This window comes from Xyrauchen texanus, chromosome 10, assembly GCF_025860055.1.
Source record: "Xyrauchen texanus isolate HMW12.3.18 chromosome 10, RBS_HiC_50CHRs, whole genome shotgun sequence".
Taxonomy (NCBI): Eukaryota; Metazoa; Chordata; class Actinopteri; order Cypriniformes; family Catostomidae; genus Xyrauchen; species Xyrauchen texanus.
Window position 1 is genome coordinate 821474 of NC_068285.1, and position 27303 is coordinate 848776.

General features: G+C 41.6%; 1 protein-coding gene across 6 annotated transcripts in view; it reads right to left on the reverse strand.

Annotated features, from left to right (window-relative positions):
• Positions 1-27303, reverse strand: part of LOC127650631 (NACHT, LRR and PYD domains-containing protein 3-like) — a 280247-nt gene that overhangs the window by 162237 nt on the left and 90707 nt on the right. The window contains exon 12 of one of the 6 annotated variants that reach the window (XM_052136188.1): positions 21107-22382. The exons of the other annotated variants lie outside the window; for them this stretch is intronic. Within the exon in view, the coding sequence (XP_051992148.1) occupies positions 21817-22382 (566 nt within the window). The 3' untranslated portion in view covers positions 21107-21816. Of the gene's footprint in view, positions 1-21106; positions 22383-27303 lie in introns of those variants that run through there. 6 annotated transcript variants of the gene reach the window in all.

The following is a 27303-nucleotide window of genomic DNA, read 5'->3' on the forward strand; positions in this document are numbered from 1 at the left end:
AGCAACATGTTTAAATTCATCCTCCATCTGCTGTACTGAAGTGTGCAACATCAGGACTTTGTGAACGACTCGGTTACTAACGTAACCTCGGTTCCCTGAGAGGAGGGAACGACTATTGCGTAAGTAGCTTACGCTATGGGAAAACTCCGTTTCTCGAGAAATATTGAAGTCTATAGGTGTGTTCGACATCGGCTGCTGCTGGGATGTAACCGATCTGCGAGAGTTGCCGCGTGCAGGCGGGGAGGATCTGCAAACGGAGATATGAAGCCGGACACGTTGTGGCTCCCGTAGTTTGCTGCAATTACGTCAGTCATGGCAGATCACGTGGTGTTTGCTTGCTTTATCGCAGACGAGCTGGAAGCGATAGAAATTCCATTATTTTTGCATGACATTGGGCACAATGAGCAACGAAGGTGAGTTAAATGTAAGAAGTATCTATTTAAACAAATTACACATTATCAATTTAGTTTTAAAGTTACTATACCTAGAATCTGCAAATTATATGTTGAATAAAAATACTGTATCGAAAATCTAAAGTCTTTGCAATGTATTACTGATGTAATTGGTGGCTTTTGTAATCAATAGCTACGGTTGCTTGCCTTTTAATAATAATTATTATTATTTTGGTTTAAATAGAGAATTACTCATTCTGACAAAGAAATAATGGAGTTTTACTCCAGTTTCAACACTTCTGTATACACTAATTATTTGATTAAAATCCCAATTCAACATAAAACACTGAAAATAAATGTTTGACTACATGTGTGTTCAGTTAGGCTACATGTATATAGTGAGTACAATTCCTCTTGTTCTAATTTAGAATGGTTCCAAAAATAGACAATTTTGTGGTGGATGTTGTCCCTCTCTACAGTCTCTCAGAATTTAGAGGTCATTTCAGGCTTTCCAAAGAACAAGTGGAGGTAGTGAGACATGGAATAGGAGGTTGGAGGAGCTTTGCAGCACAAGCTGGGCCACTGAGGAGAGCTGGTTGGAGAGAAGATTGTAGATGTGGTCAGTGTCACTCAAGAAATATTTCCAGTATATTCTTGGTCATTAAGTAAATGTGTACCTTTTGTTTCAACAGCTGATACTTGCTCCATGACAGAAGAAAGGAACATTTGATCTGGGGGAATAAATTATAAATAAAACACTTGCACAAATCATTGGTGCCTTGTAATTATTTCACAGTTATGCGGTTTCCTTACCATTCTTCATCCTTTCAGCAATGTCATTGGAAACTGTTAGCATGACAACATCACCTTTGCTGTCTAACACATTAATGGTTACGTTGTCCATTTTGTTGTGTGTTACATGGGGTAGTGCAGGTTCTTTATATATCCTAAGGAACCATGGGACCATAGCCAACACCAGTTTCATTCATTATTACTAATAGTTAGCAACAAATGCAATTACCGTTTTAAGTCAACTTTCAGTTTTGGCTCAACATTAATTAGCAGTGATTTCCATTGTTTTCATGATTTAGTGATTAAGTAACTTTATGTATTAACCATGGACCATGGTATTAACACACTTTTGAGATGTGTGTGTATAAGTGGTGTTTTGGAAGGGGTCTTCCAAAACAAGATAACATATTGGATATATACTTTAGCAGTTTGACATGGGTGTTTCTGCTAATACAAAATCATAAAAGTAACCTATAAAAAAAAAAAGGTTTCAGCAACAGGATTTACAGTACCCTCCAGATGAGCTCTTTTAACATTTGAGACAAAACACCATTCATTTTCATATACAGAAAAGCACAATTCTGTTGGATTTATATTGTGATTTAGACCAACTCTTTGAAAGTGAACAGAATGTTGTACTGTTGTTAAGTTGAAGATATAGCAAGTTGTTAGCAGTTTGTTAACCACATGCAGGTGAAGTATGACCACAGCAAAATAAACTAGAGAATATGAAGAAACCATATGAACAAATGGAAGAACAATGTATTATGCATCATGTGTACAGGAGCATACATTTATGACCACATTAGATTGTATGTTTTTAAGATTAACATTTGAGTTATTAAAAATGCTCATTTGAATAGGTTATGCAGCTGAATACTGTAAAAGGTCTGTATGAAAAAGAAAGTCATGCAAAATAAACATACACAAACCCTTTATTAACAATAAAGTAAATACAGTAAAACAATATCTAATAAATATGATTTTTAAGATAAAGACGACATAAAAAGGTATTGAACTGTTTTAAAAGTCGCAATAAACTTGAAACGCACGTCATCGGTGTTGTCAGTGAATCCGGCCAATCGTGGATCAGTTGTGTCGTCATCAGAACCTGTGCAGCTGGTCTTGAGAAGCTGCGCTGGCTGAGTCCTCCGGCTACTCTCGAATCGCCCTCGCGGTACTTTGATGGCATACGTCACAGTCACATGGCGTCGGCGCTGTATCAAGTCGGACAAAATTTCTAACCAGCATGCACTGCTTCAAGTCAGCCGCCTATCGGTCTGCGCAGAGCTGCATGAAGTCGAACACACCTTTTATGTAAAACGCATTGCAGCTGCACAGCAGACAGTGATGAGCGAGGCAGCTCGGTCATTGGCTGTGCTGCGGCAACTGCTCGAACCAGTGACGGGGCGACTTAGAACGCTACGACCAATGGGGCGCTGGCTCCGCGATTCGCTAGCCAGAGCCAGCTGAAATAGGCATATGAGGGCTATATAATGAACGCCCCGCCATGCCAGTTCTGTTAGGTTCAATCGACCGAAGCTTAACTGACCAAGCACAGACACGGCAGCTTACGCAATAGTCGCTCCTCCTCTCAGGGAACCGAGGTTACGTTAGTAACCGAGTCGTTCCCTATCGAGAGGTCTCTCCTATTGCGTAAGTAGCATACGCTATGGGAACACCATGTAAAACGCTGTGCGTGCTGACTTCGCTCTTTAAAGCCAGAGGCAGGTGCCTGAGCCTTAAAGCAAAGTGATATTCCAAGCTATATAGTGGGGTATGACAGGGTGCCCTTGCCTTCAAGGTGGGGCGCTCCTTGTACAAACACAAGCACATATCTCATGTACTGAGCTTTTGTGTACTGGTACGCATAATAAACCCTCTAAGTCGGTCAGAGACGGACCTTATAAGGGAGGAGATGATGCCCAGCATATACATACTCCAGTTCATTCCACAGTCAGACTGATAGAATGTTGGAATGCAGTGAGGGGACCTGTATGTTATAAAACCTGATAAATGTCGAAGGCTGAGGCCCAGCCTGCCACAAGACAAATATCTTCAATGGGTATCCCACATCGACTCATGCCCACGAGGAGGCTATGCTCCTCGTGAGAGTGAGCTCTGATGCCTAAGGGGCATTGAAGGCCCTTGGCTCCATAAGCTAGCACTATAGCATCCACTATCCAGCCGATATTCGCTGCTTTGAGACAGCGAGACCCTTAGTTCGGCCGCCAAAGCATACTAATAATTGTTCCGCCTGTCTGAACAGGGCAGAACGCTCCAAATATACTCTGAGCCCTGACCAGGCAGAGTAAATTTGCATCACCTTCGCCTGCTGAGGATGATAGCACTGCCAGAGATATCACCTGTGCTCTGAAGGGTGTAGAGAGCACCTTAGGAATATACCCGCAGCTTTGGCCTAAGGACAACTCTGCAGTCGTTAGGTCCAAATTCCAGGCAAGCAGCTTGATGACAGCGCTGCAGGTCGCCCACTCTTTAACTGAAGCGAAATGCCAGCAAGAGCGTGGTTTTGAGTGAGAGCTGCTTGAGGTGCACGGTTCGGAGAGGTTCGAACAGGGCACCTTTGAGTGCGCCCAGGACCGTGGCCAGGTCCCAGATCGGCACCGAAGGTGGGCGAGGAGGGTTCATCCTCCTAGCTTCTTAGGAAACGAACCATCAGATCGCTTTTTCCTAATGAATGTTCCTTTATCAGGATTGTGTGATGCCGCTATGGCAGCCACATAGACTTTGAGCGTGGAGGGTGTGCGGCCCGCCTCCAGCAGCTCCTGCAAAAGGCGAGTACACTTGGTATCTCACGACGCTTTGGGGTTCAAGCTCTTGGTATCACACCAGTCACTGAACACTTTCCACTTTTGGGCATACAAGCTCCAGAGAGGGGCTCGCTACTCAGTAATGGTTTTCAGAACTCCACTGGGGAGGTTCTCAGAAACCTGTTGAGGGGCCATGCATGGAGGGCCCACAGATCGGGCGGGATGAAGAATCATCCCGCTGGCCTGTCCGAGGAGGTCTTGCCTCAGCTGAATCGGCCATGGGGCAGATTGCATCATCTGTACCAGCTCTGGAAACCACGCCTGGTTTTTCCAGAGTGGGGCTACCAGGAGCACTGTACATTTCACCTCCCTGATCCGACTGATGACCTGAGGCAGCATCACGATCGGGGAAAAGCATACAAGGGGCTGCTCAGCCAAACTTGGGCGAAGCGGCCCATGCTTTTTGAGAAGAAGAGAGGGCAGTGCGCTTTCCTTGGAGGCTAAGAGGTTCGACCTCTGCCTCGCCAAAGGTTTGCCATAACCACTGAACCGCCAGAGGGTGGAGAGACCATTCTCCTGGGAGAACTTTGTTTCTGGATAGCATGTCCGCCTCCTTGGTTCAGGACGCCTGGCACGCGCGCTGCCCTTAGCGAAGCAGAGTTGGTGTTGTGACTATAGGATGAGCTCCTGGCCATAGAGTGCAGGGAGCTCGACCTGAGTCCACCTTGGCGATTTATATACGTAAACTACCGGCCATGTTGTCCGCTCGACCAGGACGCGTTCGCTTCGCAGGTACGGAAGCAGGGCTCTGAGAGCCAAGGCGACCGCTCATTTCCAGACAGTTTATGTGTAGGCGCTTTTCCGGCTTTGACCAAAAGCCGAAACAGGCCTGCCCTCGTAAAGGGCCCCCATCCTATTTTGGAGGCATCTGTCGTGATCATTTTTCTCCGCGTGATTCACGCTTCAGACTCACGCCGGTTTGATACAAGTTTATGGCTTTCCAGGGCGCCAGGGCTTTTATACAGCCGTGATTCGCTCTGATCAAAAAGTGGCCCGAGCGCCACGCTGCGAGTGGGGACACGGCTCTTGAGCCAGCTGGAGAGGACGCATGTGCAACAATCCTAGCTGGAGTACAGCTGATGCCGAGGCCATGAGACCGAAAGCATTCTCTGAAATCGCTTGACGGGGCGTAGCGCTCGCTCTGAACGATGTTGTAAGGCGTCGAATAGAGAGCGCGCTCTGATGAGAGGCGCGCTGTCATCTGCACTGAGTCTAGCACTATTCCCAGAAAAGAAATATTCTGGCTGGGGATAGCACGCTTTTGCAAAATTTATTCTCAGACCCAGGCATTGTAAATGGCTGATAGTCCAAGATCTGTGTGTCATTAACTGAACCTCTGATTGTGCTATGATTAGCCAATCGTCGAGGTAATTCAGTATCCGCACTCCCGCTGTCTCAGGGGGAAAGTGCCGCGTCCATACATTTCGCGGAATGTACGGGGGCCAATGATAGGTCGAATGCTAGTACTGTGTACTGGTATGACTGTCCCTCAAAGCTTAATCTCAGAAAGGGCCTGTGGTGAGGCAATATCGGGATGTGAAAGTAAGCGCCTTTCAAATCCACTGATAGAAACCAATCCTCGCGCTAACTTGCGCGAGGATATGTTTGGTTGTTAACATTCTGAACGAGCGTAATCATTAACGCTTTGTTCAGATGTCTGAGATCCAGGATGGGGCTAAGGCCACCGCCCTTTTTCGGACGAGAAAATAGCGGCTGTAAAAACCCGCCTCGCTCAAAGAGGGAGGAACAGTTTCTATAGCTCTTCTCTATCAGTTTGAGCACCTCGCGCGTAGAACATGTGACACATCTTTCCTCACTGTCGTCTCGACCACCGCTGAAAAGCGGGGTGGTCTCGCGAGCGAATTGAAGTGAGTATCCGTGTTTTATTATGTTCAAAACCCATTTCAGCATGTCGGGATTTTTTCCCAGGCTTCTACTCGCGACAGATATGGGCTGAATGCCGGCTGGGGCGTGTCGCAGTGACGATGCGCCCGCTGGCAAATCGCTTAGTGCTAACATCAATCTACGGCTCTCAGAGGCGAGGTGCGCTGAGCAGCCGTGATTGAGTGCCGAGTGCAGAGGTGCGCGTGAGAGTACAGGCACATGCGCTATTTCCTAAATGCTCACAGCATGAGTCGGAGAGGTGCTTGAAACTGTATGAACAGTGTTTTGAAGTGGGGGTGCATTCATCATTATGGGCACGTCACCACATTCATAAAGCTTTCCGCGATTTAGCGGGAGTTTCTTAGCTCGCGCATTGCATCTGTGATGTTTGGCGCATAGCTGTTTGAAACTGTGTGGGTAGCTGTGTGTAGGGGTGCTGCAATACGGCAGGCACACGCGCTACACTTATAGCACTTCCCGCTTTTACTGGGGAAGTGTTTATAACTGTGGGAACAGTGCTTGTGTGTAGTGGTGCATACATGACAATAGGCACACGATCTACATTTTTGAGACATCCAGCCTGAGCTGGGGAGGTGTTTGGCACTGTTTGGACAGTATTGATATGTGGGAATGCGACTTTAGTGTGGACATGTGAACCCTTAGTGACACAGGCAGAAAATGACTCTTTTGGTGATTTCTGTGTGTCGCGTGAAAACGGCGCTTGATTGCAGGTGAGCGAAGTTTTATGACTGGCCCATTGACTGCTGTATAGACATTTCCAGCCGCCTGTAAGGGACTGGGTAATGTTTTAAATGTTTGCAGGGAGCGGTCCGCATTTGCGAGACGCGTACTCTCTCTTTCTTCCTGCTGCTAGGAAGACTTACAAGGCTCTGTGTTCAGGGTGATTCTGGGTCGAGGGCCTCGCTGCTTCTGCGGCTTTCTTCGCCAGCGGAACGCGAGCGGCGCCGAAGCGCCCTTTTCAGGTCTGCTCTTCGGCTGGGAGACGGGCGGCTCTGCCCTGGCTCGCTGCTGCTGCTGGGGCGGTTTTGAGATGAGCTGGAGCTTAGGCAGGAAGTGATGCATAGCTTGCGAATCCTTCCGCGCTCAGTGAAGCGCCCGTGAAATCTCTCACCGTAGGGTCCGAACAGGCCGCTCGGAGTGACAGGTGCGCCAAGGAAGGGTGCCTTATCCGCGCCCTTCATCTCCGTTAAGCGTTAGCCACAGATGGCGCCAGGACGATCAAATTAGCCATGGCCCGGCCAATGGATTGGGCGGTGGCTTTTGTGGCTCGCAGAGCTACGTCCGTAGCACTGCGCAGGTCCTTAAAGCGCCGGGTTCAGGTCCAGACTCGCCCATAGAGCGGAGAAGTTTGGCCTGAAACACTTGTAGAACCGCATCGAATGCAGTGCTGACGCAGCTTGACCGGGCGGCGCGTATGCGCCGACCGTGAGAGCTGATGTGGTTCTGCACGGCTCGATGGGTGAGAAGCTCTGGCCTTCCATCCAGCGTGTGGAGGGTGGGCATAGATGGTTGGCCACAGTCTCCTCTAGGGGCGGAGTTGCCTCGTGAGCCTCTTTCTCTCGCCGCCCACTGAGGAGAGCTAAGAAGAGAAAGAAGGCTTTAGGCGAGCCGAGTAGCGGGCTTTCCACGCACTTTGTGAGCTCGTCGTGGCACCTCAGGGAAGAAAGGAGAGGGTCTCTGTAGGGGCCTGCCGGTGCCCCTGCAGGAACCACTCATCCAGCCGGCTGCGGGCGGGTTCTTCCGGAGAAGACCAGTCGAGCCCGAGGTCTTCCACGGCCTTAGTCAGGATACGGACGATCTCCGAGTCCATGCTGGTGCCTGCCAGTCGTCGGATGCAGCGTCAAGAGAGAGGCTGTCATCCTTTCCGTCGTCGTCCCCTGATGTGCCGAACGAGACGAGACCCACCGCTTTGTTGGAGGGGTGCAGGTCCGCTCGCGAAATGGACCGGCGGCGGGAGACATCTGGTAGCGGTGATGCCCGTGGGGACTGAGCCGGGCGTGACATCACCGAGTCGGGGTGCTCTGGCAGCCTCTGTGAGCGGCGCTTTTTCTTGCGCGGCTCGAACAGAGGTGGCAGCACAGGGGCAGCCGGCTCGCTTGCGGTGAAAACGGCAAAGCGAGTGTGCAGCATCCGCCCTGAATGAGTGCAGCTTCTGCGTGGTCCAGACCCAGGCAGCGAGTGCAGAGGGTGTGCCGATCTCCATCGGAAAGAGGGCCTCTGCACGAGGCGCAGGCTGAAGGCATTTGAAACAACGCCTGGAAAAGAACTCTTTTACTCTTAAAAGCGTCGCGGGGGCGAATGCTTGTTCAGTAAAGGATATGCGATGCGCGCCGGATGGCGTAGCAGAAGGCTTCGAAGGCGGCTGAAGATGCCGGCGTCCTCTCAGCAGTCGCGCTGTAAGCTTTTCCACGGCGCGAAAGACTCCAAAAATCCGGAGGATCCAGCGAAGAGAAGGTCTTCGCTGAAGGAGATTAAATCTAAAAGAACTGGCATGATGGGACGCTCATTATATAGCCCTCATATGCTAATTTCAGCAGGCTCTGAGCTGCGAATGCAGGACGCCCCCATTGGTCGCTGCGTTCTAAGTCGCCCCGTCACTGGTTCGAGCAGTTGCCGCAGCACAGCCAATGACCGAGCTGCCTCGCTCATCACTGTCTGCTGTGCAGCTGCAATGCGTTTTACATAAAGACTTCAATATTTCTCGAGAAACTGAGTTTTCCCATAGCGTAAGCTACTTACGAAATAGGAGAGACCTCTCGATAGGGAACTTTAGTTTACTCTAAAAACAAGCAAATATAAAAACAAGCCTATATCTTATGTTCTAATCTTGTATATTTAAGAAAAGTATTTTTTTGCATTCTGAAATTAGGAGAACACACTCGAAGAACACAACGTCTGTTTTCATTTCAGCTCTAGTCAAATCATCTCTGATGTTCTGGGGCAGATTTGATATAACAAGTTATTTTTTCCTAAGGAATAATTCTCTGGGTTTACCCCCGTCTGAGGGTGTTTGATGCTTTCATTCGCTCGTCTCTCACCACATATTACACACTCAATTCTCACTTTGTCCACTGATTCAATGAAACCAATTTCATGATAACTGTCCAAATAAATCCTTATTTTCTTGTTAGCTCAAAACTATACAGTTTTCTCTTCTCACTGGCATCAAGTGATACTGGTTATATATGATAATAGAAGGTAACGTGTTAAAGTGAACATTACTACCACCTCTTCAAACACTACTACACCACTACATCTGGAGTAACTTCAAGAGAAAATAACAACATATCTATAGTAACGTTTCTTATTTCTTGTCATTTTGGCTTTATTGATTTTTCTTTAAAAATTACATTAATTTATTGAAACATGAAAAACTTAATTTACTAAAATTCAAATTACACTAAAAAAGCAAATAAAATAACGAAGTGACTAAAAAATCTTATATATAAGCACCTCCCCAAATCCAAACATTTACCGCCTCCATTTGCCATCACGCAAGTATCACAACAAGTGAACTATTACTTATAGCCTACACATTAATAACTAACGACAATTATACATGTAAAGATAATTATAATAGCCATCATAATAAATATAATCGTGTTTCATCAAACAAGCATCTTTGTCTAATTTCTTGTCATACATTAAATGACTGAGAAGTCTTACAGGTCGCCCTCCACAGTGTCTGGTACGTCAGCAAAATTTCCCACCACTGTGCATTAAAATCTGCATTTGGCGGGAGTTCATTTCAAACCTGTTGCGACGTTGACTTTGGTGACACCCAAATGAACCACGGCACACTTTACTCAGTCATAAAACCAGTCTCTGAATACACTGTTTCTACAGCCATCTGCAATGATTTACCAACAGTCTTAAAACTCTGAGTGTCATAAAACACGTTTGATTTGATGCAATCATCAGTAGATCTATTTATTTTATACAAGAGACATCTGTTGTGTTTGTGTTTATAGAATCCGTCCAATGTTAATTAATGTCCAGTTTAAAGTCTATTCTATTCTATATTATTATTATTTTTGTTTTTTTAATATGTGATATTTGTATTGATTCTATTATAATATTGTGTGGAAAAAAGGCTCATTTTTGGGATTTCACAACAACTACACTAAAGTTTTCATAAGTCTGCCGACTTTTATTATTTTTATATCTAGCTGATCTGTATTAAGTCAAAACAGATGACTGAAACTGCCGTGGGGCAATATTTCTATATAGCAAGCGTTTGGAAACCCTAAATTCAGAGCCAGTCAACCCATTAGGCGGCATCGATTCAAGGGATCTATTGAGCCAATAAGTGTGTGTTCAATCTGTGTCCAACAAAATCACCGTGTGTAGTCAAGGACATGCAGACATATGCCGTGTGCCCATCTATCTTTCTTAGGATGTTGCGTAGGCCTATGCCCACATGAGTTAAGTAATGATACGTGCCCGCCAGAACAATGAGTAGTCTTTTGACCTGGGACTTATTCAATCTACTAACACGAAGCGAGTGAAATTGAGTGAAATTGTAACTTTTTGGGTGGGACATTTACAGCATCTAATGGTGATGCACAAGCATCCCTGGAGCAAAGGCGGCGGCAGCCGATTTTGCCGGAGCTTCAGCCCCGAATGTTTTGAGTGTAGCCCCGAATGTATTTTGAAAAGTTGACTGACAAATATGAAACCGGAATATAGCCTATGTAAACCCCCGAAATCATAAGTTGCCTTATTTCATTGTGCTTTGGCTTTGCACATACTGCATACAGCCTGTAAAAATAGACATAGGCATAATCTAGCCTATAGAATAAGTTCCTTTGCTGTCGGTAGCCTATGGGCGACTCCGTTTCTTCCTCTCTGTTGAATATGCAGCAGGTAGAGGAGGAGCTTGCACAGTCGTTGACATCAACTAACGTTACTTAGTGGCGAGTTAACGGCAATTAGCAGGAAAGACAGCAAAAATGAAGCAAACGAGGCTTTGGGGATTTCTCTGAAAGAAGTCAGTGGGTAAGAATTCACATTTGTTTTTGTCCTTAAAGTCTAAAGATCATCATCTAGCTGGCTTTCACCCACAGTAGGCTAAACATCAAGAGGTCCACTACCGACAACCATTACATGTACATCGGAGTGTTCTTTTCTTGTTTATCAGGTGTTGTTTTCGCTAAGGATAACCAATAAGCATTAACATAAAATGTATGTGTGACTTGTTTTGTGATATTAGTTTGTATTAAATATACACTTTGATTTGATTAAATGGTTTTGTAGAGTGTAACAAAGATGAGCAACAGACTGAGGAGCAGCAGCAGCAGCTGTGCCAGAATCAGGCATGGAAACTGGTAACAATTAATAAGTCACTTCACTTTAGAGAAAGTTAAAAGTGAAACATTGTTTATCTCAATGATCCTAATGAAAGGATTTTGACAGATGAATTATTCTCATAGAGATGATGAGAATTATATACAGTTCGATGCCATAGTGTGTCAATGAACTTAGACTAAAGTTATTCGTGTATTGCTTTAACTTAGGATCTTATACATCATTTTGACTATTTATGTCAAAAAATATAAATTATTTATAGTCAATATTTTTTTTACCTCACTTTACTCACTATAATATAACTCTTTTGTGATGACTTTATGGTAATGTACATGAAAATTCAAGAATCATGATAGATATTAGGGCAATCCCACTGATCTTCTCTTCCCAATACATTTTCTTCAGTGGTATTGGTCCACAATTTGACATATGATGAATTAGTTGTTTGAAGCTGATTTGCAATAAGTTATGTGCTGTATCTGTTCTTTTGCATCACAGATGATTCAGGGAGGAGAGAGGATGTTGAGGATAGTACTAGAGTGGAAGATTTAGGAACTGTAGAAACAGACCCAGCCAGAGCAAAACTCAAAGAATACCCTCTCACCAGCTTTGGACTACAGAGAAGTGGTTGCTAGTGTGAAAATAAAATTGTCTGGGCTAAGCCCCGGATGTCCTTCAATGCTGGACACGCCTCTGCATCTGATGATAAATTACAATTTAAAAGTGGATTGTTTTGTGCATATTTTTCCATGGCTAGCAGATGAGTGAGGTCTGACACAACAAAAATACAGTTTAAACCCTATAGTCTAATAGGGGCCCTGTGCCTATCTCTGGGTTCCTGGCTTAGAAAAAGATATGCACTAAAACAGATTGTGTGTAGTATAGCTTAATTTTGTGCCAATTTTTTCAATAGTTTATGTTGCCCCCCCAAACAAGCCAAATGTCCCCCCCAAACATGATATCCTGGTAACCCCTCTGTATGACATCACTGAGCACAACATTATTTCACAGTTTCTCCCTTTGTGTTCAGAAAATGAAAGAAAGTCATATGGAGTTATAACAACACGGGGGTGAGTAAACAATGACTGAATTTACATTTTTGGGTGAACTAGTGTTTAGGACGAGGGGTTTAGGACACAAGAAAAGTGTAATGATGATGATGAGCAGTGATGATTTTATTGTTTGCATTGAGAACTACTAAACTGCAACCAAACCAATGAGTTTCACAGGTTTTTGAGGTTGTGGTTTTAACTTCTGAAACCGTCTGTTGTGCTCTATTGGGCGAGAGAAGAAATGTTTTGGAGATTTTTTCTATTTTTAATAAACTTGCCATATTAATCAAAACATGCTGTCATGCTCTGATTGAAAAACGATTAGAAGTTATTTATTTTTGCAATTTCCAGTTGGAGTCATCTGATGTCTGAAGGCATGCCCCCCTCACTGCCACCTGTAATGCAGTTACTGGAGATGATCGAAATGCACCACAACATCATCTTAAAGTTTGGGATTGAATACATTTACCTTTTTGATCAAAGACGCTGACACAGAACGATACACAATACTACCATAATCTATTGCAGATCTTATTGCACAATATATTCTCTTTAAAGAATAATGATTTGCACCTCAGTCTATCCCTGCCAAGCACCTTAAATAATTCATAAAATAAATAATAAAATCCCTTTTTACATTTGTCCATTAACTGTTGAATGTGTGTACTAAAAGTCCATTTCAAATCCACCCCTAAAACCCCCTTACCCCTGATACTGGTTCCTAACCCTGATCATATCCCACTCAAAATGGCTGCCAGGAACTCCTTTTATAGGGCGAGCTCATCCCATTCAAGGGACATAATAATGAGCTTTATTTCCACAGATCAGGCAGATGAGGTGACTAAATCATTATCTGTCACATAAAACATTAACATGGTTCAACATAAAAGGGATCATTAATATTTAAGACATTTCACAAGAGCAATCATAATTCCCAAATATTCCTCCCCGTGTGATGAAACTGAACTATAATGTGCAGCTTTGCATGAACAGAGATTTGGTAAAAGAATGGTAAACTGGTGCAACTCTTTTTGTGTTGGTCTGATTAAATGAAGCAATAAACTTCAGTTGTCACAAACTGTGTTGTGTTTTTCTAGAGCAGTTATTATGATGGAAGCTCCCCAAAGTCATTTCACAAGCACGATGATTCTCAGATGACTGCAGATTTATTGAAAGATTCTCCATTTGATCATCAACTCAAGATGCTGTAAGAACTCAAATATAGACAAGAACAAACATAGAAGAGAAATACAGAATATAGAATGACACAAATAAACACAATAAATGTTCTGAGTAATTCCATCATAAACAACATGTTGAATGTGTTAAAGAGACAAACATATAAACCACATATCAATGGGAATCTTATTTAATTGGCTGTTAATTACCAAAGGAGAACTGAAATCTTGGATTTTGTAACATCTTGTGACTTCAGATGAGCAGCACGACTCGATAAGAGACTTTTCATGTGGACAATCTTTTATCGAGTCTTTTGAGTTTTTATTGTTGTAATAAAAGTCACAGATAAACAGTTCCTTCCAAACTGGCTTAAATCTACCAATTAAAGATCTGTTATTTCTTTAAAACAAAACTATTAGAAACATATTAAAGTAATCATAAATAAATCTTAAATTGATCTTGATGTCAGCTACAGTGTTATTAAAATAAAACTTTAAACAAATTCAACCATGAAATTATTAAAGTTAACACTTAATGACATAAACACCAGCACACAAACAAATCTACAAACACAACACTGTGGAATATTGAGGAATAGGAATATTTTTACTGACATTAATTCTATGAAATGTTTCCTAAAATATTAAATTACCTGAAAAATAGAAGAAAATAAAAATAATTTATTATTTTCTCATGATATCTCAGGTGTGTTTGACTTTCTTTCATTCTTCACTTGAACAAAAATAGAAAAAAATCTTTGCTTTGTAGATATTTTCAGAACTTTTCTAAACTCCAAATCAGTTTAATTAAGACATAATCTGTGGCATGAACACAGCATCAAATAAACTTAATAAAAAAATAAATCTTTAAATCTCGCCTTCCTCATGTTGCATTTGACTGTCACTCATTGTTAAAGATGACATGCAGGTGTCGCGAGCGCTGCGCATCACGAGCACATCAGAAGTCCAGCACGAGCGCAACATATACAGACATGTCCGAGTCTGAATCTTTATTTCTGCCGCCACAGAAGTTGTAGTCCGCTGTCTGGGATTACTTGCAATGTAAAAGACCCACAAGCCATCAATGTTGATGGTTAAACAGTCTGTAAAGTCAGCCACAAAAAAGTATCGGTTCAGGCGGGAAACACTTCAAACCATAAGCACCATCTCTGTTAGTGGAAATACAGAACACAGGATAATAAATGGTGTTTCACAAAAACCCCAGATTCAATGTAGTTTTACATGATTTGTAATGACTAGTTCGGCTAAAGTTATGTTTATGCTTTCTGTCACATTCACAAATGCAGCAAATGGATTTAAAACCTTGTTCAACTTTATGATGTGCAACTGTTCTTTTGCCTGTGCAGCGCAACAGCAGGCCAATGTGTTTGATAATATTAATAATCTGTTTATTGGTAAAACATAGTAATAAATAGGGTTAGCTAAATGCATGGCTTTTGGTGTTCAGGAAATTGACATTGACAATATGATGCAAGAAATTGTCAGAAACTGTGGCAGAAATTATCAGTATTGGACAAAATGGCAATAAATAAACTGCACATGAATAATACTAATAATCATCTGAATACTGTACATGCTGCCAAAAGATAATTGTTATTAATGTTTACCGGTATTATCAATGCACCTACAGTGAAACATTAATACCGTGGTCTTTTTTGAGACTATCATACCGTGAAAATGTCATACCGTTACGCCCCTACTTCAGCCAGCGCCGGCGGTATGGGGGGGCATTAGGGGGCAATGCCCCCCCAAATGTCTTTTATGCCCCCCCAAATTGAATTATGATATAATTTACAAAAAAATATCAGTTTAATTTAATTCACATTTCAGTGAGAAATAATAAAAATATATGTCAACAAACTGCTCATTATCTGAAAATATAATAAATCCAACATAAAACTAGTGTGGCGCTGTGAGGAACCCCCTGCCGCCCCCCCCAATCACGCACGTTAAATCGTTAATACATGAATTAAATGATTTTCAGTTGGCGCGCTGCATTCAAAACTCTCCAAAAATGGACATTAGGAAATGGTTCAAAACCACAGTTTCTCCTTCAAGTTCCACGCCGATTAACGATTCTGCTGACCCCATACAGCAAGACAACGACAGCCCGGCTAACATTTGTGACTCCGTGGCCGGTGTGGCCGCTAAAATCGTAGCTTCCCAAGCTAGCACCTGTAGCAGCTCCAACTGGCTTTGGTATTTGTTGCTTACCGCGACCTGCGAAAATTCGTTCTCCACGCTCAAAAATGTGTTTTCAGAACACAGAAGCAGCATGCTTCACACAAGAAAGTCAACTTGCATTCGAGAAGGACTTGACAAAAAAGTGTTGTGGTGCATGGAAGGACGCTGTTCTCAGGAAGTTCCAATCAGCTCACAAGCGGCGTCTTCAGCTTTTCTAACTGTAAGTTAAATTTAAAGTTTCATGCTGACCGGTTGTTAGTGTATTTATCTAACTGGCATTATGTACTGTCAAAGTTCACTATATTGTGTTGTCACGTTATGTTGTTGTGATGAGACTAATAGTTTAGTAGGCCTATTTAGTTCAGTTTTTTTTGCTCTGTCCGTTGTCCTGAAATGTCACTCCCGCCGTGGAGAACTACTGTCCTGTCAGTGTGTATGACACTATGTGTATGTTCGTTAGCTATAATAAAGCTGTGGTCAGAGTCGGTCTTGCAATTTTTTTTATAGGCCTATTTAACCCTTATTTAATCTAATTTCTTAAGAGTTGCCCGTCTTGCAACAATGTGTAATGGTTTATGTGTTTATTGTATGGGTTGCATCACTTCATGGTAATAGCTAACAGAAAAGGCAGTAGCAATAATAAATATAGGATATCTGATATCCGAAAAAAAGTCCCCATACCTAGTGCCCACCCATTGAAAATAAATGCCCCCCTGCTGAGCGCAGCCTGGAGCCGGCTCTGACTTCAGCGGTTAAATTGATGTCTTCTAAAGCGACATGATCAAATATTCTTATATATTCCGTTCAAAAATATTATAATATATTGAAGTTAAAGGGGCTGTTCACACCGAATGCATTTTTGCGCTTGACAAATGTCTTGAGCGTCCAGTCCCGTTGTGTTTTTTGGACCATGTCATGTGCCATAAATAAACGAAATGTTTAATAAAACATTTTATAGTATAATGAAGAGTTATTTTTTTTAAGTTATTCAATGATCAAGTTCTTGTGCAATTAATGTTGAATATTAATTTTCATCCGGTGAGATTTCGAAAGACACTTCAGACATCAAACCATGAAATCTGACATACAATTATTGAAAATGGATTCAACAACTATTATAAACAACAGAACATTTATAGTAATAATTTCTGTATTAAATCATTTGAACTCATCATTAGACCTTTTCATTTTGTGGATAAAACACAAATCACGATCATGAACACTGTAACTGCTGCTACTATGATCTTGTGCAGGTGTATTCATACTGGAGTGAATAAAGACAAATAATGTAAAAACTGTGTCTTTACAAAACATAAAGTTAAGAGTTAATGGTCTGGTTGTAAAATGAAAGTCAGAATATGATAGACTGTGTTTGTATCACTAAAGTGAATGGGCTGTTTTTATTGAGTTTTCTCACTATAATCACACTGTAATCACTGATCCAGATCTAATTGTGTTATTCATATTCTTTAGGTTATGGAGAGTTACATTCGTGCTATCCTAAACAAACACGACAAGCCTGTGAGACTGTACAGCTAAATCACTACACCACCGGAGTCATTCTGTGACAAAGAGAACAAGTCGCTCGACAAGGTTTGAAGGACGGAAGTATCCTATATGGAGATTTAAAACAACAAATGCAACTATGTATAAACATGAATACAAAAGTGCAATTTTAATAATCGTAATCATGCTCGTTTATGAGACTGTACAGGTTCATTTTGACACGTTTGATGGAGCCATTTCATGTGTGAATATAAGAAACAATCACTGGATGTTTGTGGTAAGTGAAGGGATTTCTTCATGTCCTTATAGGCCCTGCCTAAATTTAGTAGATCATAAATACTTCAGTGACAGTTCTCGTCGCTAAACTTTGAAATCCCACTTCAGTTCCTCTCAAACACCTGCAATTCTGAACACAAACATTCGAGGACCGAATTTGGTTTTGATGTAATGACACCCCAGGGCTGGATTAAGGTCCACCTGGTGTGACGTCACCAGCGAATGGATAAATCGTTGTGCTCGGTTTCTGTTCACGGTCCTGAATCGAGCATTTGCAGCATTTTCCAATCTTTACCTCCGCTACTTGCGTTACCTCTGAAGAACTAACTTGGATTAAACACTGTAAAATAAATCTGCCAGCTGTGATTGACAGAATAATTATGTTAAAATACAGTTAAAATGTAGTAAACCACTTTACAGAACAACCTGAACATTTCACAGTTTAAAATGGTTGTAATTTACACGCTGGCACTGTAAAAATCTGTTGTTTACTTTATAAGGTATTTGTTAATCACATAGTAACTACAGAAGGGCACAAAACTACTGTATTGTCTTTTAAAATAAATTAAAACCTTTATCTGTATTTTTTACAGTTAATATTTGTTAATCAATGAACATTTTATTTCTGTAGCAGTTTTACAGTATTTTACTGTTACTGTCATTTTTTACAGTGTGCAATGAACTGAAATTGTTGATAAAGTGATAGTTCACCCCAAACTGAACAATCTCTCATCATTTACTCACCAATGTCAAAGAAAGAAAGTGAAACACCTCTGGGACGGCACGAGGGCGAGTCAATTATAAGATCAGTTTCATTTTTGGGTGAAATATTCCTTTAAACTTTTATGGAATAATAAAATAATGATGATAAACTGTGGAAACAGACATGATTGTACAATTGTAACAATGTGATTTGATATTGTTCATTGTGTTTTGTCAGTATCTTCATGTTCCTTCCGAACACATGTTTGTTGTGGATCCTGCAGTTGCTGAATCTGACATGGAGAGTCTCAGAACTGCATCCCAAAAATTAGCCAATATTACATGACACACAAACACACAATAAATCCTTCTAAAAACATGTACACTTGTAAAGTTACATTTTCTTTCGGACCTTTTGTGTGTAAATTGTTTTGAAACACAGACAATACAGAGTGGGTGAACATCAGTGGAGGTCTGCTCATATTTCACACACAGTCCAAGAAGATGCAACGAGTTGTGGGATGTTTGTCTTACAGGTCATCTTTAATGAAAAGATGAAGCTTTCAAAACTGTGATGAAGTCTGATCAACTGCTCACTTTAGACATTGTTCTCACTGATATAAAGTCTCTAATGGACATGAATGAAGCATCTGTATCTTTTATAAGCTCTGCTGCTGTAACAAACGTTAAATAAACTGTGAACAGTTTCCTGAGATTCCACAGACATTCAACATCATCTAAAGAGCAAATCAAAGAACAGAGAAGGGAGATGGCAGAGGACATTGCATCAGGTTAACTGCTCAAAAATCAATGAAACATTTTGTGTCATAGCATTTAAATCAGTTAATGTGAGCTAAACATTTGTGTTCATTATTCTATAAAAATGTCCATTTTACAATCAAAAGAAGACTTCTGCTCTATCTGTGCTTTGAGAGACCTCCCTAAAGGGACAAGCACAGACATCATTGACGGGGTTTTGCTCATGTCGTCTTTAGCATACATTATTTTTGCATTTTTGTTGAATTAGAAGAGACCATGTCTGATATATATGAATAGAGTGGCATGTCCTGACATATACACAGGGGGAAACGTGTGTTAAAACAGCACATGGTAACCAGGGCCTTGTTTCCCGTAAGCCTCATATAAGCCCAAGTAAAATCCTTCTTATGATTCATTTTAGTTTTGTGGCCAGTTTCCCAAAGCAATCATAACATAAGTAGAATTGAAAATGCTCACAGATGAACAAGAGTAGAGTAATAGTGTATTGCTAATCATACAATACTAAGAGCATCTTAAGCCCATAGACTTATGATGACACCTGCAGGACAATAGTGGAAATGCACTTAATACAGTTAAAGTAATAAAAGATCTCTTCTCTTTACTCATTCAGTTTAATCTTATGTTGTGTGCTGCTTTATCTTCAGTTAGTTGACTCCATTTCAAGGTCTTCAGCATCACAGGACAGTTAAGCAGCAATTTTTCATTGTCTTGTGATTAGTATTAATATATCAAACTGTTGTTCAATAATTTCTGCTGATGTTTGTCTCTTGTCTTGTGCTATTCCCTGCTGCCTGCTGAGCTGGGAGAAGAGTAACATTACAAGCTGTTAAACTCTGATATGTTTAATATGTTCTTATGGAGGTCTAATGGGAGCCAAGATCTGGCATTGCTTGCATTGTTGGCTGAATGATCTAACAAAGTGAAAGTCACAGACAACATTTCCAACACAGGCAGAGGAACACGATTTCCATGATGCACAAAGTTAATATACAAAGTATGAAAGAATCGTTTGTTTGCTTTATTATTTTCCAGTGAACACTCATTTGGTTATTTTAAGTATATGTCAGTGTGGGGTAATTACAGGCTTGATTAGTGATATTAAAGTGATATTAAAGTAAGTACTTTACAAATTAATTGTGAGTGTATTTGAAACATACAAGTAATAAATCATAAGTGTATTATATTTGAGTAAAAGTAAATGCTCAGTAACACCTTTGGCTTATTCCAAATACTACAAATTGCTTCTCTTCAATATCAAACTGTTATTACTTTGCCAGACTTTGTACAATATACTTTAAACATGACATCGTCTTACACAAGACAGTATTTTAAATGTGTTTCCTGCAAACACTGTAAAAGTTTGCATGTTCAGTTCACTTCAAAATGAAGGAAACCAATTGCATTATTTCTGCAAAGCAAACTTACTAAAATGAAGTTATATTAATGTTCCTACGCAAGTAATGTCAACTTATTATTAAACTTAATAGTACATTTCTAGTTAACTTTACTTGCTTGTTTTTTATTAATTACTATAAATGAATTAGTAACCGTACAAATGATTTATTAGTAAGATTACTCTATTAAGTCAATGAACTTAAAATTAATACAATTCGTTCAGTTTACTTCTGAAATAGCACTAATCTCAACTTGATTTTACTGTGTCACTTTAAGTTGTTACACTTAAAATACTACAATCGGTTTCCACATTCTCTTTAAGTAAACTCAACATCATTTATCTAGTTCAAATAACACACTTAACTGTTTATTTGTGTAATAAACAGCTGAAACTCTTTAAGAACAACACAATAAAAACTATTCCTTTAAAACAATCTGTTCTCAAGACTTCGAGCTCTTGCCGCACTCAGCTGCATGACAACATCATATCTGGACCATAAACACGGTATAGAGCATTTGCAGAACAGACACTGTGCAAACTCAAAAACACATTTACAATTAAAAGAAAAAGAGCCTTTAAACTGTAAAAACTGTCAGTAATTTAAACAGTAAAATACTGTAAAAACGCTACAGAAATAAAATGTTCATTGATTATCAAATATTAACTGTGAAATATACAGTCAAATGTTTTAATAGATTTTAAAAATACAATACAGTAATTTTTACAATAAAATTATGTACAAATGTAATTATTTAAATGTAAAAAGATTTTCCTGTATAATTAATGGTAAAAAGAACAAGAGTACATGCAATTTTTTACAGTAAATTATTCTCTTATTGTCCCTGTAATAAGCGCTTTGGATAAAACAACAGAAGCTTTTGCAATATTGAATTTCAGTCAATCACTTCAATTGAAAAGAAAGATGCAATGAAAGAAAATGGTGACTGAGAATGTCAGTCTCTAATGTTCTGCCGTATATTTCCTTTTGTGTTTCACAGAATAAAAATGTGTAAGGTTCAGAACAACATGAGGGTGTGTGTATGATGACAGCATTTGACTTTTATCAATGAGTGAACTCTTCAAATCTGTCAAATTTACACCAACTTTAAATGATCCTGTAATTAGTTCTTATAAATCCATTTATGAATGCAAAAGTGTGAAGCTGTTTTTTCTAGAATTGTCTGTTAAGTATTAAGATTTATATACTGTAGAAAAATCACAAGAATTCTGTATTTGTAAATGTTTATTTAGTATAAATAAAACAATGAGTATCTGAATGTGCCGTGTGTTTAATAAAGAGTTCATATATAGACTCATTTATTCATTTAAAATCATTATTTTTATTATTGAATCTGATAGTAAATAAGTTCAATCACATCACAGTGAGACACAAAGTACTGTCATTGTATTGAATTCAATCAGTTTCATTGATGAAATGATTTCTAGAAAGAGTTTGGAGTTGTGTTGATGTGAGATACAGTGAGTATATTTCACTCATCCAGTTGTGTGTGTGTGTCTCTGATGATCCATTTCACACACACACACTGAGGAACCAGGATAAACTACTCCAAATCCAGCATAGAGGGGTCGAGTGAATGTGGTGTTGAGTGTGTGTAAGTGTGTGAGTGTGTGTGTGTCAGAGACGCTGTAGAAGGACAGAGTGCCGGCCGGACAGTCCACATACACTCCTACTCTCTTACAGTCGTGTGAAGGGGGACGTATGTCAGTGCTGTTATTATTGTGACGGACAGTGAATGTGTTATTAGAGCACCACAGACTCCAGGAGTTTACATTGAGTCCAAACACACAGTCTTCACTCACTCCTTTCCTGCTGATTTCTTTATATGACGCTGATATAACAGCACCAACTCCACTCCATTGAGTCTCCCAGTAACAGCGTCCAGTCAGACTCTCTCTACACAGAACCTGACACACATCAAATCTCTCTGGATGATCAGGATATGACTGACGCTCTCTCACGCCTGTCACCTTCCTGTTCCCCTCAGACAGAATGAGTTCAGTGTTTACTGTGTTTGAATCCAGTGTGAGATCACAGACATCTGAACACAAGAAGAGAAAAAACACTTAAAACACAACAATCACTAAACCAGTGTGTGTGTGTGAGTGAGTGTGTGTGTGTGTGTGTGTGTGTGTGTGTGTGTTTGATTGTGAGTGTGTGTGTGTGTGTGTGTGTATGTGTGTTTGACTCCAGTGTGAGATCACAGACATCTGAACACAAGAAGAGAAAAAACACTTAAAACACAACAATCACTAAACCAGTGTGTGTGTGTGAGTGAGTGTGTGTGTGTGTGTGTGTGTGTGTGTGTGTGTGTGTGTTTGTGTGTTTGAATCCAGTGTGAGATCACAGACATCTGAACACAAGAAGAGAAAAAATACTTAAAACACAACAATCACTAAACCAGTGTGTGTGTGTGTGTGTGTTTGTGTGTGTGATAGTGAGTGTGTTGAGTGTGTGTTTGTGTGTGTGTGTGCGCGTTTTTGTGATATACCAGGACAATTTTGTAAGTTATAAACTGGTAATCACAAGGTTATTATGCTATAAATGTGCTTTATGAGGACATAGACTAGTGTCCCCATATTTCAAATCGCTTAAAAATCATACTAAACAATGTTTTATTGAAAATGTAAAAATGCAGAAAGTTTCCTGTGATGATTAGGGTTAGGGGTTATGTTAGGTTTAGGGGTAGGGTTAGGTTTAGGGGATAGAATCTATAGTTTGCACGGTATAAAAATCATTATGTCTATGGAAAGTCCCCATAAGGATAGGAAAACAAACATGTGTGTGTGTGTTTGCGTGTGTGTGTGTGTGTGTGTGTGTGTGTGTTTGAATCCAGTGTGAGATCACAGACATCTGAACACAAGAAGAGAAAAAACACTTAAAACACAACAATCACTAAACCAGTGTGTGTGTGTGTTTGATTGTGAGTGTGTGTGTGTGTGTGTGTGTGTGTGAGTGTGTGTGTGTGTATGTGTGTGTGTGTGTGTGTGTGTGTGTGTTTGAATCCAGTGTGAGATCACAGACATCTGAACACAAGAAGAGAAAAAACACTTAAAACACAACAATCACTAAACCAGTGTGTGTGTGTGTGTGTGTGTGTGTGAGTGTTTGTGTGTGTGAGTGTGTGTGTATGTGTGAGTGTTTGTTTGTGAGTGAGTGAGTGTGTGTGCGTGTTTTTGTGATTTACGAGGACAATTTTGTAAGTTACAAACTGGTAATTACAAGGTTATTATGCTATAAATGTGATTTATGAGGACATTTCTAGTGTCCCCATAATTCAAATCGCTTAAAAATCATACTAAACAATGTTTTATTGAAAATGTAAAAATGCAGAAGGTTTTCTGTGAGGGTTAGGTTTAGGGGATAGAATCTATAGTTTGTACAGTATAAAAGTCATTATGTCTATGGAAAGTCCTCATAATGATAGGTAGACCAACATGTCAAATCAAATCAAATCAAATCACTTTATTGTCACACTACCATGTACACAAGTGCAACAGTAGGTGAAATTCTTGTGTGCAGTTCCGAGCAACATAGCAGTCATGACAGTGACGAGACATATACCAATTACAATAAACAACATACACAAAACAATTTACAAATCAAATGTATACATACTAACACAACACAATAATTATATACAATGTACAGTAAACAATACACACAATATACAATACAATAAGGAGTATATGAAATATATATATATATATGAAGTAGTATATTTAGGAGAATATGTTGACAGTCCAGTGTGAGATATAAGATGAATAAAGTGCAGTGCTAATTATTGATCGTGTATAAGTGTTCAACAGTCTGACTGCTTGGGGGAAGAAGCTGTCATGTAGTCGGCTGGTGCGGGTCCTGATGCTGCGATACCGCCTGCCTGATGGTAGCAGTGAGAACAGCCCATGACTCGGGTGGCTGGAGTCGCTGATGATCCTCCGAGCTTTTTTCACACACCGCCTGTTATATATGTCCTGGAGGGAGGGAAGCTCACCTCCGATGATGTTCCTGGCAGTTCGCACCACCCTTTGCAGGGCTTTGCGGTTGTGGGCGGTGCTATTGCCATACCAGGCAGTGATGCAGCCAGTCAGGATGCTCTCTACAGTGCTGGTGTAGAACCGTGTGAGGATGTGGTGGTTCATTCCAAACTTCCTCAGCCGTCTCAGGAAGAATAGGCGCTGGTGAGCTTTCTTCACAACGGCCTCAGTGTGGACGGACCATGTGAGTTCCTCAGTAATGTGGACACCGAGGAACTTGAAACTGCTGACTCTCTCCACCGGTGCTCCATTGATGGTGATGGGGCTGTGTTCTCTGTCTTTACTCCTGAAGTCCACTACAAGCTCCTTGGTTTTATTGACGTTGAGGGAGAGGTTGTGCTCCTGACACCAGCGTGTCAGAGTGTGCACCTCCTCTCTGTAGGCTCTTTCATCATTGTCAGTGATCAAACCTACCACCGTCGTATCGTCAGCAAACTTAATGATGGCATTGGAGCTATGTGTTGCCACACAGTCATGCGTGTATAGGGAATACAGTAGGGGGCTGAGAACACAGCCCTGCGGTGCTCCAGTGTTGAGGGTCAGTGATGAGGAGATGTTGCTGCCCATTCTAACCACCTGACGTCTGCCTGACAGGAAATCCAGGATCCAGCTGCACAGCGAGCCGTTTAAGCCCAGAGCCCGGAGTTTCATATCAAGCTTGGAGGGCACTATGGTGTTGAATGCTGAGCTGTAGTCTACAAACAGCATTCTCACATATGTGTTCCTTTTTTCCAGATGGGAGAGAGCAGTGTGTATTGTAGATTCAATGGCATCATCAGTGGAGCGGTTGTTGCAGTAGGCAAACTGCAATGGGTCCAAAGAGGGGGGCAGAACAGAGCAGATGTGATCTCTGATTAACCTTTCAAAGCATTTGCTGATGATGGGGGTCAGAGCAACAGGACGCCAGTCATTTAAGCAAGTGATTGTGGCTTGCTTCGGTACAGGCACAATGGTTGATGTTTTGAAGCATGTGGGGACTACAGACAGGGAGAGGGACAGATTGAAAATGTCCGTAAAAACACCAGCCAGTTGATTCGCGCACGCTCTGATGACGCGACCCGGAATGCCGTCTGGGCCCGCGGCTTTACGGATGTTCACCCGTCGGAAGGATCGGGTTACATCCACAACAGAGACGGAGAGTGAATCAACCTCTGTAGCATCAGCCGCGAGTGCTCTCTCCACGAGGGCGGTGTTATTGTCCTCAAAACGAGCATAAAATTTATTACGTTCGTCCGGGAGAGATGCAGCGATGTTCATGGCGGAGTCCTTATTCCGTTTGTAGTCCGTGATGGTATTAATTCCCTGCCACATGCTTATAGAGTCAGTGGTGTTGAACTGACCTTCAAGTTTGTGCCTGTACTGGCGTTTGGCTTCACTGATGGTGTTACGGAGGGCATAACTGGCTTGTTTACGCTCCTCCGTGTTAGAAGAATTAAAAGCGGAGGACCGTGCATTGAGTGCCGCGCGAACCTCGCCGTTAACCCATGGTTTCTGGTTGGGGTATATCCGTATTGTTTTGGTCGGAACAACATCCTCTACGCACTTTCTGATGAAACACGTTACGCTGTCAGCGTAAACCTCGATGTTGTCATCAGAGGCGGACCGGAACATCTCCCAGTCCGCGTGATCAAAACAGTCTTGTAGCGCAGAGTCTGATTGGTCCGACCAGCACTGGATCATTCTGAGGGTGGGTGCTTCCCGTTTTAGTTTCTGCCTATAAGCAGGCAAAAGCAGAACGGAAGAGTGGTCCGATTTGCCAAATGGGGGGCGGGGGAGGGATTTGTAGCCATCCCGGAAAGGAGAGTAACAATGATCCAAAACCCGGTCCCCTCGTGTGTTGAACTTTATGTGTTGGTGGTATTTTGGAGCGATTGTTTTGAAGATAGCTTTGTTAAAGTCCCCGGTAACAATGAACGCAGCCTCAGGGTGCGCGGTTTCCTGCTCACTTATACACCCATACAGTTCCCTGAGTGCCCGGTCTGTGTCGGCTTGTGGGGGAATGTACACAGCTGTGATGATAACCGCTGTGAATTCCCTTGGCAGCCAGAATGGTCGACACAGAAGCATAAGATATTCCAGATCAGGAGAGCAGAAAGACTTGATGAAATGTACGTTCCTCTGATCACACCATGATTTGTTGATCATAAAACATACACCACCACCTCTGCTTTTACCAGAGAGGTCTTTCGCTCTGTCCGCTCGGTGCACGGAAAAGCCCGTGATTTCGATGGCCGAGTCTGGAATCTCCGTAGACATCCAGGTTTCTGCAAGGCAGATAACACAGCAATCTCTCGTCTCTCGTTGGAAAGAGATCCGCGCTCTCAGCTCGCAGAGCTTGTTGTCCAGAGACTGAACATTTGCCAGTAGTATACTGGGTAGCGGGGGTCGATTTGCATGACGTCTTACTCTGATGAGAACGCCGGCTCGTTTTCCTCTTTTCCTTCTTGCGTTTCCGTGGCCGAGCAGCCCAGACAAAGGGCTCCGCCGGCGTGTTTGTAAACAGCGGGTCGGCGTTAAGGAATTTGAAGTCCGGTTTTCGATGTGAAATTGTAGAACCAATGTCCAAAAGCGTTTGGCTGTCGTAAACAATAAGGCAGACAACATCCAAGACAAAAAAACAAAGAACTGTAAACAAAACAAACAATAAACCGCAGTGTTGTAACGGAGCTCGCAACGCAGCAGCCATACTCGGCGCCATCTTGAGATCCACATGTGTGTGTGTGTGTGTGAGTGTTTGTGTGTGTGAGTGTATGTGTGAGTGTTTGTTTGTGAGTGAGTGTGTGTGTGTGTGTGTGAGTGTGTGTGTGAGTGTGTGTGTGTGAGAGTGTGTGAGTGTGTGTGTGCGCATATGTGTGTGTGAGAGAGTTTGTGTGTGTGAGTGTTTTTGTGTGTGTGTTTGTTTGTGAGTGAGTGTGTGTGTGAGTG